Below are 15,218 nucleotides of genomic sequence, written 5' to 3' on the forward strand. Positions count from 1 at the left end.
TTTTGATGGCCCATGACAAATTGAAATTTTCAATATAAGCTGCTTTTAATGCTTAAAACTACGATGAGATTATCACAACTGTGCTCAAAATTTCTATGTATCTGCTGTAAAAAAATTCAAACATTCCAGAAATGTGGAAAAGTATAAAAATATGTTAGGTCTTGACCCTATTTTGAGCCTTTCAATGATACCACCGTATTACCCAGCATTATCTGGCATGCCGAAAAAAAAGGGGTTGACCAGCATGCCGGAAAATTCGAATTTTCCTTCATGCCGGATAATTCGAGGTTTATTTTGCAACAAAACAAAAGTAAATTTCCCCATTCAGTTCCAATCAGAAAGTAAACCACTGTAACTAAAAAAATAAATCCCGAAAGTAACCTTCTTCCAAAAAAATTGTGAATTGCATAAATACGTACTTGTTATTTATGGTAGGTCATTATTAATAAATTTAATTATATGCCAATAAAGTAATCAATACAGAAGCAATCATTGCTACTGCGATTTGTTCATATAAATAAATTATTTTAGGTTGCGTTTAGAGGTAAGTTTAATTTTTATTTATTGAATAGTTATTGTAAATTCGTTAGCACTGGTTTAGGGGCATTGGCTTACTGCTTAAATGTTTGTTTACTTCGTTATAATTTAATTTTTCTAAAACTATTTGTTATTAAACAACATTTTTCTTGTTAAAATAACGAATGACATTGTTAGTAAATATTTTTTACAAAATTAAACTGTTTATGAATACCAATAAGATATGTATAGAACTTGTATTCATTTTAAAGCTGAACATTATTGTGTTCCCCCCCCCCTAACCTCAATTTTTTCTGGCATGCTGGAAAGGACCAGGCAAGTGTTATTAAAAATCTGGTGACCCCTGAATTTTTTGCGGCATGCCGGATAATGCGGGGTAATACGGCATTTGATTTTTCATTGCATCATGTAATAATCAGTCTTTGCTTATGAATTTCATCAAAAGAGTGAGTGATGAGAAGAGAATATATTCTGGCAGACTAGACTATCTTAATTTTGTTGGACATTGGGTATACCAATGATGCAGGCTTGAAAGATAGGGGGGGGGGAGAGTCTTTTCTCCATTTTCTTTTAAATTACCCTTTGAATTCATTAATCAATCTAGACAACATTAACCAGATTTTTGTTTTCTGTTGAGTGAGGGAAAAAATATGTGCTGAATTTGTTTGAATTCATTCTGACACTTGAGTTTAACTATGTATTGACTTGGACATATAAATTTTAGTTTTTCAAGAACTCGTTTTTTCTTTCTGCTTTGTCATATAGCTGGAAAAGTTAGACTGAATTTTCCGTTACAGATCCTAAATATCACAGCTTTCATTTTATTTATAACAATTTTCAGTCCAACAACTGCTTCTCATTTAAAAATATTAGTTCATTCAATAATCAACTTGGTAAAAGTTTTTGGTATATTTTATCCCTTTCTTTTTAGGTGGATCACTTCTCTTACACAACCGATGACACATTTAAAATGAGATTTTTGGTAAATACACATTATTTCACTAAAAACAATGGATCTGTTTTCTTTTATACTGGAAATGAAGGAGACATTGAAATGTTTGCAAACAACACTGTAAGTTATTTTAAATTATTTTAATGTTATTTTTGTAGGAAATTATTTAAAACTATTACAGCCATATTCACCAGTATGGATTATCTGTGGTATAATTCGCAAATTGAAGTATCGCCCGATACCGACTAATCCACCATTCTTATTCACCACCTCGCTCCAACAGCGGATAGATGAAGCGTGAAAATTTTCCACTTGTAGATGGGTCATTCCATGCGAAATGAGCAAATCAGCTGTGGCTGACATATCACAGATTTCAATGAAAATTTTTATTTAGGTAAACCATGCATATCAATGAGGAAATGCAAAGTATGAAAGTTTAAAAACTGTTTGTTGCTTTGTTATTGAAATTAGAAGTTGATGCTTATGCTAAGCCTAAATTTTCAGAGTTCATTGCTGCCAGTTTGTGACTCAATAACTCCATAAGTTATAAACGTACACTTAAAAAATAAATATTTCCGCATTCTATAAACAAATCTCTATTGAGAAAGAGCAAAGTAAAATTTACTCGGATCTTTTTTTGAATCTGAGATATTAACAAAGATTGAAATTTTGCCAATTTACTTCAGATTTTAAATCACTCTACTAGCTCTTTTAATTAAAAAAATAACAGTAAAAATGATCCAGATTGAAAAACCATCTATAAGAAACTGTCTGCTCTAATTTAGTAACTGTTTATGAATTTCTTGATGACGAAATTGTACTTAAAAAAATCGAAAATTTCCAAAAATTTCATTTTTTCCTCTATTTCAGATGTTTTTTTGAAAATGAGGGAGTCCTCTAAATTTGCTCAATTTTTTTTACATAATATATCGAAGTGTCTTTTAGATTCTACTAAATTTTAATCATTGGTATCAGCCTATTTTTGTTACTAGAGTAACTTGAACTAAGGTAAAATTTCATTAGTTATTTCTTTTTATTTTATAAGTTTAGCAAAACTAACCATTTTTTTCGTGTTTCATTTTCTCAAAAGCATGTTTATGAAGTACATGCGGAAATGTACATTTTTTTAATTGAAATAAATGTCAATTTTACTTGCTTTTGTATCATTTAGTCGTTTATCAAGTTCTTTGAATTCTCGTTATTTCACATAAGGGTCAATCCATACAGGTTCCACACAGTATTCTCATTCATGTCCAAATATTTCTAAGTTATCAAATTAAAATAATTATTTTGAAAATTACAATATGTTTTTTCAGTATAATATATTATATAGAGCACAATATACGTAATTTAAGAAGGTGCCATGAAGTTTTTACACTTTTTATTTCTGTTTTAGTGTGTGAATTGACTAGCGAAATTGCTTAATTTCAAAGACCTGTATCTTTTTTACAAACCAAATAAAAAAACCAATATACAAATACAAATACAAATACAAATGTGACGACCAGCAACAGGCTCTGGGCCCAGCTAGGCTGGTCCTAGTCAATTAATTAGTCCCCAATGAAGATCAATGGCCCTCTTAAAGCTATCCACTCCCTTGCTCATTACCGCCTCTTCCGGTAAGCTATTCCAAGTGCCCACGACCCTGCTAAAGTAGTAGTTTTTCCTGATTTCCAAGTTAGCCTGAGATTTAAATAGCTTAAAACAATGACCCCTTGTCCTGCTTTCCCCGCAAAAATTTAATCCATTTACATCTTTCATACATCGTATAACATGTATAGTATACTTGAATGGAATATTCAATTGGCCAGGAAATTTTATTTTTAATTCAATTCTCTTTTGGTTTATAGTGGTCTAAAAATGTCATTTTTGTCATTTTTCCGAATTTTGAGGGGCTGTAATCTATAAAATGTACACAAACACACAGCAACAGTTACATACTCTTTTTAGGGTACAGATGTGATATACCCCCCCCCCCCCCCCCATTTGGCGACCTCCGATTTTTTGCACAAAATTGAAATATTTTTCTCGCCAATGAGGCGATAAATTTTTAAGCATGACATCCCTGGTGAAACTAACCTGTGGTTGGCAACGCGAAGGCAAACTTGTTCGAACTTGTTTACTTGGGTTCTTGGTTTTACGCAGGAGGGATACGTGTTGTTTTGTGCAATATACCTTACAGGAATGCTTATTTTGTGTTAGTTTAGATTCAGTAGTTGTGTTTTGAAGTAAAAACATTCGAAAATGCCAGTTTCTTCAAACTTGAAGGTTAATTAAAAGTTAACTCCAACGTGGTGTGTATCTGTAACGCGCCATTGTCAGATGATGTTTTGTTTTGGACTGAGTGTGAGGATTTATACCATAAAAAGGTAAGTTCTTTATTTTAGAATTCACATAAAAATTCTCACTTCGGAAATTCTTTGTTTTTTACAAATCCTTGAGGGGTTCTTGTAGCTTTTAACTTTATTTTTACTGTATGTTAATTAATTTTACAAAAATAGTTCGGTTATTTTGTTCTAAAAGTTAATTCTTATCGATGCCACGAATTATTTAGACATTAACGTGCCTCCTTTAGGTACTGAATTTTATGTTAACAATTGAAAGTTCTTTCGGTTGTACTCTTAAAAATGCTGAATTTTATTAATAAATCTGCACAATAATGGTGCATATTTCACACTTAAAACTGTGTCATTATTGTACACTGAACGGAAGGAGCCACCCTTGGGTGTACATACACATGAATATGCATAATATACATAAATATACATAATTGTGACCATACTCCGACTGTAATGTATATTAACAGTCGGAGGGATAACGGACCGAGCAGAGCGAGGTCCTGGCGAGCCAGAGGTCTCATAGTACTTTCGTAATGAGACCGAGGCAGGGCCGGCCAGCCGAGGTCTCATTACGAAAGTACTATGAGACCGAGGGCTCGTATCCCGGAGAAATGATGAAAAAACAATTAATGCATTAATTTCGACTTGTAATTAATACAATAATTTATTTCATTGTATTTTAATATGTTAATATGTTTACAAAAAACCCCGGCCCTGTACATTTTTGAAGCATATATTCGTGATGTTTTTTGTTGTGCTTTTATGTTGTTTTTATATATATTGTGTTCTGAAGTGCTTTGATCATGTTTTTTTATCTGATTTTTTCCTGTTGGCGCTAAAAAAGCATCGCTAAGAACGATGTATGACATATGTCGTCATACATCGTTTTCTTTGCGACGCTTTCTTGGCGCCAACAGGAAAAAGTCACCAAGGGTGGGGTATATCACATCAGTTCCCTTTTTAGCATGGTTCAGTGATTAGTTTTTGCCGTATTTCATTTTGTGTTTCCGTCCCCTACGTGAGTTATCCCCCTTTGAAATGAGTAAAATTTTTACATTTGGACTTGAACTAACCTGTTGCCATTATTTTAATTATTAATGTACAGCTACGTAACTCAGCATGTAAGACTATCAAATTATGCACTTTAACATCAAAGCATTAAATTAACTGTCATAAATGTAATTCAAATAGATTTTGGCCAAAATGCAAAGATCTAAAGGTCCCATTTTTGACTACGAAAATCACTTTTGATGACCTCCAAAAAATCAAAGTTGAGAGAAAAAATAAAAGAGGTTTTAAACATCTTTCATATGTAGCTTTTACGGATATGAATTTCAAAAAAATTGAAAATGGTCGAGCGCAACCATCCGTCGAACCTGTATGGATTGACCCATAAAACAGAAAGAAAATGCTATTTTTCTGAATTTTATTTTACGTTTGGAAATCAAAAACCAGTTTCGAGTTTCTTCAAGCAAATAGTAGAAACACAGCTCTATATTCTTGAATAATTTTAAAGTTGTCTGAATTTTCCCTCATTTGAATTTTTGTGTGTACGTGAAGGGGAAAATCATCATTTTACAAAATGTCACTAAGTTTAAAACTGATTTTGAAGACAAATGAGTTAAAATACAACTTCAAAAGTAAGGTATTTCTTTTATGATACTTAGCACATTATTGGGTATTAATTTCATCAAAGCTAATGCATTCCTTAAAGATTGAGATTAAAAAATAAAATGCTTAATTATGAGAAATTTGAAATATTTTCAGTTTTTGAGACTCGGTTAAAAGTTAACTATAATAACTTTGAAAATTTTACTGATATCAGATTGATTACCCTACTCCATAGATTGCAAAAATAAATAGTTAACAAGATACAAGCCTTCAAAAGTGCAACATTTAGCATTTATGAGAATGCTGTTCAATTTGACCAATTTTCAATCGCATGTAACTATTTAAATAAAAACTTTTAAGCAAAAATATTTTAGATATTTTTATATAGGCATAAAAGGAACCTGTATACCAAATTTCATAAAAATCTGTTACCATGCGGCCACCACTTTTTTGTGAATTTTGCTGATTTCGCATGGAATGAACCAGATGTAAAAGCTTCCGTGATTGGCAGCTTTTGATCAGATGACATTGTTTACATTTTTTGAGACTATTATTCTTGAGCGATTACATGTAAAGCATTTGTAAGGCAAATGAACGAAATCTAAACAAAAATGAAGAGCAAATTATTTAAAAACAAAATCAATAGGATTGTTTCAGTAGCAAAATTACGTTGGAATAGCCATATAACAGGAAACATTTTTCTGGAGTGTCTTAACTCATCTCAAAATCTGATTGCAGTTTATTCTTACAGTACAAAGCTTTTTGATATGTATAATTCATTTTCAACATGGAGTCCTCTTACTTTCAAATCATTTTGAATGAGATATAGAATATATTACCTATGTACAGAGCAAAGTCAACGATTTTGAAACAAAAGGACAAAATAATGGCGTAAAATATTTAAATATTGTGATTTAAAAGTTTTTTTTTTTTTTTCAATTTGTATCATTTTCAGTTTTGAAAGCTTAATTTGTACAATGAAAGTATGTACATTGCTACCACATTGCATTCAATAGTTACATAAATAATTTTACTTCTATGGCATTTCTTATTTCAATCTTGAGATTCATTTTTTCTTTTTTACTTAATAAAAGTGTTCAGATATATTTGATAAAAAATCCTATGTAGCACTCAAACTCGTGTTTGAAATATACATCTTTCAGACAACTAAGTTTTTCTCCGTTGCTAATTACAGATAGGATTATATTTGGAAAAATTAATGACGAAAGAAAAGCTGAGTGATTATTAACTATCATAATGATTGTTATATTCATTTCCCTTTTCAAAAAGCACGAAAAATTCTAAATCGGGTAGAAAAATAAAAATTGTCGAGGGTTTCAAACTCTTTTCCACTGCAATTTTAGCGTCAATTGTATGTTGTTCAAGTTTTGGCTATGTAGTACATAAATTATTTTACGTTTAAAACAGAAAAAATAGTATTGGCAACAAATTGATACTCAAGTGTTTATTCCTTCACTTAAATAGCAACTGTTTGTTATACCAATAAACATGGTGATCAGAAAATGTGTGGCCAAATTCTGAATGAGTTAGAGGAGATTAATATAGAAGTGTTTTCAGAGCAATGCATGTCTGAATACGACACATGAAGACAGAAAAAGATGCTGTGTAGAGTGATAATGTTAGGTAGAGAGATGGACAGCTTCTTCCTTATTTCAACTGTCCTACGTAGTATCCCATACCGCAGTCACATGTTGTATTCGGACAGTAACGGATCCTTGATTTTTTCCTCCCCAAGTCGGAGCAAAAACCTCCAAGCAGAAATAAGGTGAATTTCGTCTTATCAGAAGTTGCTGTCTGGCCACTGCTTCCCATCCCACCCCCATATTTAGCACTTAATTCAGGCATACTGGGAATGTTTTATATTGGGTTCTTCTTATATCCTTTCAAAATTTGTTTTTTGATCACCCTGTATAACGAGTTTTTCATAGTCTACTAAACCTGTAAGTATACTTCCTTCCCTTTCTTTGAAAAAATTCATACATCCCGACTGAATATTGTATACCAGCAGGAACTTCCCATGAGAAATCGGGGCTTTTAGAAACTAATGCATTCACATACACATGGGAGTGAGTTTTTGCTGTAATATACATAGAGTAAAAACTTTGCTCTTCCCCCAGAAAAGTCAAGACGGTGGGTCTGTAAATCAGTAGCAATGATTTTTTATTAGTTGTGTTTGAATTGAGTTTCCGGTTATCCCCGTCAGTCTTATATCGTAAGGGTAGTGTCCATTGAGCCTTTTCATATTCGATCAATTAACTGGTGACTGTATTACAATGCTTCTGCTTAGTGCCAGGAGAGCTCAACTTATCTGATCGCTCCATTTGAATACCACCATTACGTAACATATATAGAAGTATATATCATTTAAAATATATATTTACTTACATAATAATTTGTTGAAAGTGATCACTTGTCTTAAAATTAAATTCGATAAAGTATATTTTCCTGATGAAAATTACAATCATGTTTCAGAATTACAAGAATCTTCCTCAGTACAAGAATGCAGGAACTTTCTAATTGCAATAGGAAGATAGAAAGCAAAAACTAGAAATAAATTGACACGTTTCAAGAAATTGGTATTATTATTTGTGTCAAAGCTGTGAATATCCTTGTAACAGGGCTCTTTTTAAACCTGAAACAGAATAATTACCATAGCTAGATAATGCAGACGCGGATACATTTGCTACAAATATGTACTTTACTCAACATTTTCAAATTAATATCAATATTAAACAATGGTTATTAGATAAATTAATCTCTTGCTTTCTTGGATACATGATTGAAAGCACAATAAGCATTAAATTATTGAAAATTTTATCTACCCACTGCATATTTTTAAAAATACCTGCAGATAGTTTTGAATGCAGTAAGTTACCGCCCTATAGCCAGGGCTAAGGCAGAAATACATGAAATATATCGCCAGCTCAGTCTGCGCTAATTCCACATTAGCTACCAGTTTGTTTGGCACTCTTGGCTTTCTTAATAGGTTTTCCACCTCCAGCTCATTCACTTCCTATGCCGGGCTGATGAGTGCTAATAAGCACGAAACTGCAGTCCTCGGCTGGAATTGACTGAGCTGGCGGTGTATTTCATACAGATAGTTTTGAGCTGTGTGCGCTGATACTTCATATTTTTATCTTATTGTGGTAATTACTAACAATTGGCAACCACATATACAAAGTGTTGTCATTACATTGCTTACCTCAAATTACTATACATTATTTTGATAGATATGTAGACAATTTTTTAAAAAATGCACTAAATGCACTGTAGAAAAAAAAATGAAATTTAAATAAAATTAAAGTTTCCATTTGAAAATCAAAAATCTATAGTTTTTTCTTGCATAGTTTTTAAAAGAAATAATGTAAATTAAAATTTGACTTGAAAATATGAAAAAATTAGAAGTTGGCATAGCAAATCATGAAAACATTTGAATGTTTATTATCCGTCTATATATGATAAAAATTCTTTTTCTACAATTACATTACACATTTCTTTCTTTTTGCATAAAATTTGAGTTTGCTTAATTATTAGCTATTGCTCAGAGACAATCCTTAGTAATATTTTAAGTATTTTGCCAATCATGTTGCGTAATGAGATAATATATTGTTGATTGGAACGTAATTGTAAGAAATAAATTCATTCTAGTTGTTATTAAATATTATAATTTAACTATTTGACAACAATAAATTCAAGATTCAGTAAAATATTTTTTATTCATTAATTATGTACTACAAAAATGTTTAAATTGTATAAAAACATAACATAAAAATGAGTATTTATCATCAATCAGTTCTACCTAGAATTAAAAGCTGCACAATTTAAAATGTTTTTCATCCTATTCCATGCATTTTCTTCCTTCCTTCAGATTTGGCTGAAATAAGAAAACATGCCCTTAAAATACTTTCAAATAAACATAGGTATACAACAATGAATTATCAAGAAATAATTTAACCGAAGCTAAAAAAATAAATAAATAAATGAAAACTGGAACAAGCATCATTACTACTAAATTGTAACACATTAAAAAAATATTAATTATTAAACATTCCAGGTAAAAGAAGGGTGTGGTGTGAAATCCCCAGAACGATGGGTTTTAATTAATATTGCCAATTCTAATATGGTAGTTTATACACATTTAAGGACCTTAGAGCAGGAATATAAATGGAGGGGGCAAGTCCAATCATTGGCTTAACGAAAGCTGAGGCTACGGCTCTAAATCACGTGACTGAACAATGACGAATGGTTGACACGTTTTGCGCAAAACTAGCGAAAGAAACCTGATTTCTTCCAATGCTTTGCTTTAAAATCTATCACATGACTTGGGGTCTTTGGTTCGCTTAAGAAAGTCTTTACTCCCTCCATTTTAACTCTTCTCAATAGTTAGGACTTATGATCCCTCAGCTTTACTAATGATCCCATGTATTGAAACATTCAACAAAAATGTATCCAATACTTGTCCAGGTGCCTAGCAAAAACAGTTAGATAACTGATTTAACATTGCTAATAAAAAAAGTTGAAGCTATTTTTTAATAATATTCGTGGCATCAGAATTTTAGCTTTGCAGTCTGTGACGTAAGTTGGAAACCTCAAAAGTAGTCTGCAAGCTAAACCAACTTTTGATTAATCGTAAAATCTAAATCAGATCACAGAAACGCCTTAAAATAAGTCGCTATGTACTTTAAAAGTGCAAGTACATGCTTGCTGTGGATTATATCCCAGAAAATAACAAATCTTCTTTCGCTGAAGTTAAAGATTATATTTTCTATATGATTTTAGGCTAAATAATAGTCTGCAGACAGACTTTCTGAAGAATTTGCTACATAGGTCGCAGCCACGACTAGAAAAAATCTTAAAAACTTTGTGTCCTACCGGGCATGTTTGTCTAAAAAGTACATGCCTGAATAAACTTTTACCTGCCCAGGTTTTTTTTAATTGTATAATAATGAAAATATTTGAGTTTGTTGTCTAGCATTAATCACACGAAAAATTAATTTCACAGCTTTATATCTGAATCAAGAATTATTTCAATATACAACATAAAAAAAGTTTATATAAATAGTACATAATAAGTCATTAAAATTAAAAATACTTAATTTAAAAACTGTAATAAGGGGAGGGGGACCCAGAGTCCAAACTAACAAGGAGTTTACCTTGGCTCTCTGCGGCCCTAGGTATTAGGGCTGGGCATTGTAGGAATTTCAACATTGTTGAAATTAAAAAGGAATTTCAACATCGGGTTGAAATTCCTACATGTTATGACACATCACAATTTACTTTTTTTTTAGAGCTTCACTTATAACTGGGTCATTTCATGGTAATTTAGACATTTATGTAGAGTCTCAACCGTGACCTTTTTTTGCCATAACTTTTTAATTTACTATTTGATTAGCATATTATTTTATTTTGAGCTTTTCCTACCAACACACGGACTCAAATTAAAATAATTTGCAAATCGAACAGCAAACTAAAAAGTTATGGCAAAAAAAGGTCACGTTACGGACTCGACATAAATGTCAAAAATACCGTGAAATGACCTAACTGCTTGTTTAAATTTTAAAGAATAGATGAAATAGTACAAACAAATTCTAAGCACCAGCTAGAAATTGTCAAAAAAAAAAAAAAGCTTTGAAAGTGCAACAAAGCAATAAATATTACAGACATGTGTTTTGAGATTACAATGAACCTGTTTTTTCAATGTAAAAAGATGTGAGCTTATCGAAACATTCTCATGTTTTTGTATTTAAAAAGGTGTAACTAGAAGAACCAAAATTTGTGTATGTAAGCTGTGTTGCTATTTTGTGATTTCAACACTGCTTTCTTTCCACTTTTTTTTTTTTGATTTGGTGAGTGATTATACGATAAACTTAGTTCATCAATATATTTTCTGTTAAAAACTATAAAAAAAAATTGCGTTTCCTGCAACTTTTGGGGGAAATGTAGTCTCTTAGTTCGTTTATGATACTTACACACAGAAAGCCCTGTACTCAAATGTTTGGGAGGGGGCTATTTTTAATTTGCCAAATGATACTCTGAACTTTACCGAATGATAAATACCAGAATGAACACAAACACGTTTATCATTATTTAAAAAAAAAAAAAATTACAGTGCAGTCTTCAAATTTACCAAATTGTCAGAAAATATTTTTGACTAAGAACATTTTTGGTAGGTCACACACACACAGTGACCTCCCATCGGGGCGTCCCTGCTTCTGCCAGTGATTTGAGACGAGATTAAAACGGCAACTATCGTAGATCAGTGTCTGTTCATTAATGCTTGGATTTGTAGTCGGTGAGGTATAGATAAAAGCATTGGTGTGGAGAAAATTTTTCAAAGAGTTTAAATGATGTATGATGCACACCGGTCTTTTGAGATGCATCAGCCAGCCGTACTGGGTACATCATTTGTATGCCTGCACAAAGCAAAAACTAACTTTATGCCAGCACGGCAACTGTAAAACGCATTAAATTAAGATTTTAAAGCCGCAACCATACCTTTTTAAAAAAAATTTATTTGAGTAGTCATTATTGACGCTACTGGGTGTTATCTTCATGAAAATGCTGAATCATAATTAAAAAGTACTCAATAACTGAACCATTGTTGAGTTTACTTTGGATAGCTGTATTTTTCTATAGTTTAAACATTACACATTTACAGAAATGACAAGGTACATTTTGGCTTTGCATACTGATTAATGAGATGAATTACAAGCAAGTTTTTTGGGTGAAACATTAAAAAAAAAGAGGAGGGAAAAACTGAGTGTGAAACTTAAAAGACAAACTTAAAAATGAACATTTCTCTCCAAAGATCTTTACTGATCAAAAGTATGAATACAGGAGGAAGGGGGAAAATATAGGAGAGAACTTTGCTAAGTACTCAATACAAACAGAATAATTTTTCTTAATAATAAATTAAAAATGGAAGTTAATATCTCTGTAAAGACTTATCTCTCTTTCTAAAGTTCATAAATTAAATGCGAAGTACGTTTTGTTGACATTTTACTCTTCTAGTAGGAATAAAAAATAGCATGATCATGAAATTAGTTATAAAAACTTTGGTCAAAAATATAACATTGCGAATATTAAAAATACATTTTCAAAGCAACCTACCTGTCAATTACTTTCTTCATAAGCAGTGAAAACAGAAAATCGCATAAGTTTTCCAATAATCCGGCTACCATTGCTGTTTATAAATAAAAAGGAGATGTACAACATGTGTTAGAGAGTATAATTGCAGAATTAAACCTCCAAATTGGTGGCTAAGTTTTGAGGCTATAATCCACTATTTTTTTTCCCTAGATAATCTTCCATTTGCGATGGTGAATACCAAATCAGTGGATTATCTTCAACCGTTGTAACATTGGAGGATTATACACGATTGTGAATTAGGCTGTTACTCTTTTTCTCCAAAGATTATCTGAAATCAGTAATAAGCCAAACATAAAATTTTTTGCTTATATAGTTAATGCTTTACAACTTATGTTTATCCATAAATTCTTTTTCTTAAAATAATGATTGTTTTCAGCTAAAAATAAAAGCAACAATTTTTTTTTCATTTAATATTCAAAAACTATTGCTGGTTTTTTGATCCTGTAACTATCCAAATCCCTTTACAGTTTACTTTACATTTTAACTGTTACTTCCTTTAGGGCTTTATGTGGGAGTATGCAAAAATGTTCAATGCTATGCTAGTTTTTGCTGAACATAGATATTATGGAAAATCTTTGCCTTATGGAGAGTCCTCTTACAAGGTTAGTACATCACCATTTTAACCAAGCAATCATGATATTCTTTATTTGTTACAATTGAACTCTTAACTGCTCATGCAATTGAATAAAATGGAGATTGAATTGTATTATGGCTTAGTATAAGCAGAGAATACTTTTTCCTTTGTACTTTTTTGTGGACTAGAAGTTCAAACTAGACGTTTACTAGAAGTCCAAAGACTAGCAGTAATCTTTTTTGAAGATTACTTTTTTGTACATAAACACCTGCATGCTATTTAAATGACTAGGGGAGGAAAAAAACAAACAAGCAAACTTAGTGACATCTGTTTATAATAATCAATGTTTGTGTTATAAATCTCTTAATATTTAAAAAATTATACAATCTCCATTTTGTCCATTTTAATTTAAAGTTATTTTATTTCGTGATCAGATGTTAAAAATATATATACAGCCAACTTGCAATAACTCAAAGCCTTATTACTTGAATATTCCTTTATCTCGTAGTTTTCATTAGGTCCTAAACTCTGAAGAAGGGAAGACTTCCCATACTTTGTGTTACCAATAATAACTCGATACTTTTAGCCGGTCCCTTGGGACTGCAAGCTATGAAGTGTTGACTGAATTATCAATTTTTAAATCAAGCATTTAAAACATATCACAGCCTCTTCCCCCATTAATGCATTCTCTGAAAAGATGGACAAAGAAAAAATGTATGAACCAAACCTCACCAGTGGTTGGCTCTGATGAGCCCCCCTTTTTGTTATTCCATTCCATTTCATTTCAACACTTGTAAATTTAAGGGATTTAATTTTAGACGATTTGCAGACATGGAAGAATTTTTTAGGAGATGTTCTGATGCTGCTTTGCTAACGTTGCATGCAAATTTTATAAGATTACCTTTGAATGAATAACGTGTTCCTCCGCAGCTGAAAACTGAAAGAGAGAAGAATGTTTTGAAAGAACTTTGTATTTAGCAGAAATTTTAAATCGATTAATAAATTAGAAACACTCGTTGCTTACAGCATCTATGGTAGAAATATGAGGTCAAACTCTTAATTTCTCTTAAGTGGAGACACAGTTATGTATTTATGAAGTTATATATTTTTTTAACTTGAATTAATTATTTATTGTGGTTGATTTGTTCATGGGTTCAAAATCTTTAATTCCACTTTGATCACATTGAGCTGTGACTTCTGTATAAACAGTGTTGAACAGTTAACTGTCGCAGTGGTTTTCAAACGGGGTAACCCGGCATACTGGTGAGCCGTGGCAAGATCCTTGGTGTGCCTTGGTATTTTTCGGAGTTCTAGTAAAACGAAGAACATAGATGTATTTTACTTGCACAAGAGATAGAATATAATGTTGCTAGTTTAATTAATTGCTAAATTGCATTGAAAATTGCATACCAACGGTGAAACATTTATTTTTCCAGCGTATAAAGAAATCATACGGGAGTGATAGGTTCTGATACAATGAATGAGGTGGTCAGATTGAAAATTCCAGATAATATTATTGGGCAACAAATTAATGACATGACGGGTGACAGTAGAAAAATATTGGTTGAGAAGCTAAAAATAGCTAGAAATTTTTTATATCAAGTTGATGAATCAACAAACATAAAAGGTGCACTATACTTTTGCTAATTAGGACGGCATTCAAGATCCTTATTTTTTCTGCAAAGAATTTTCTCAGCATGGTGTTGAAATATTCAACAATACAGTTACATAAATAAAAAGTAATGGGATCTAGTGTTACATGTGCACAAGTGTTTGTAGTGAATGAAAAGTGGTATCGACAGAAAATGTCAAAGGGTGCAGGTTGAGAGCAAAAAATCAAAATTTATGTCCTCCATCATTAAATTATCCTGGCAAACAATATATCAGATGAGCTATAGTCAACCATGGTTATTGGTTAAGCAGTGAAAATCTTCAACTTCATACATTTATGGCCACTTAGTTCTCATATTTTCATTGTACTTTCTGTAGAGGTGGAGGTAAATGATCACTTCTTGCTTTTTCACATGGAGGTTTG

The 15,218-nt window shown here is 31.6% G+C and overlaps 1 protein-coding gene across 1 annotated transcript in view; it reads left to right on the forward strand.

The window, feature by feature from the left end:
- Positions 1–15,218, forward strand: part of LOC129218069 (lysosomal Pro-X carboxypeptidase-like) — a 46,622-nt gene that overhangs the window by 7,992 nt on the left and 23,412 nt on the right. The window contains exons 2-3 of the mRNA XM_054852258.1: positions 1,469–1,609; positions 13,110–13,211. Coding sequence (XP_054708233.1) covers positions 1,469–1,609; positions 13,110–13,211 — 243 coding nt within the window. The remainder of the gene's footprint in view (positions 1–1,468; positions 1,610–13,109; positions 13,212–15,218) is intronic.

The sequence above is a fragment of the Uloborus diversus genome, chromosome 3, assembly GCF_026930045.1.
Source record: "Uloborus diversus isolate 005 chromosome 3, Udiv.v.3.1, whole genome shotgun sequence".
In the NCBI taxonomy this organism is placed as follows: domain Eukaryota; kingdom Metazoa; phylum Arthropoda; class Arachnida; order Araneae; family Uloboridae; genus Uloborus; species Uloborus diversus.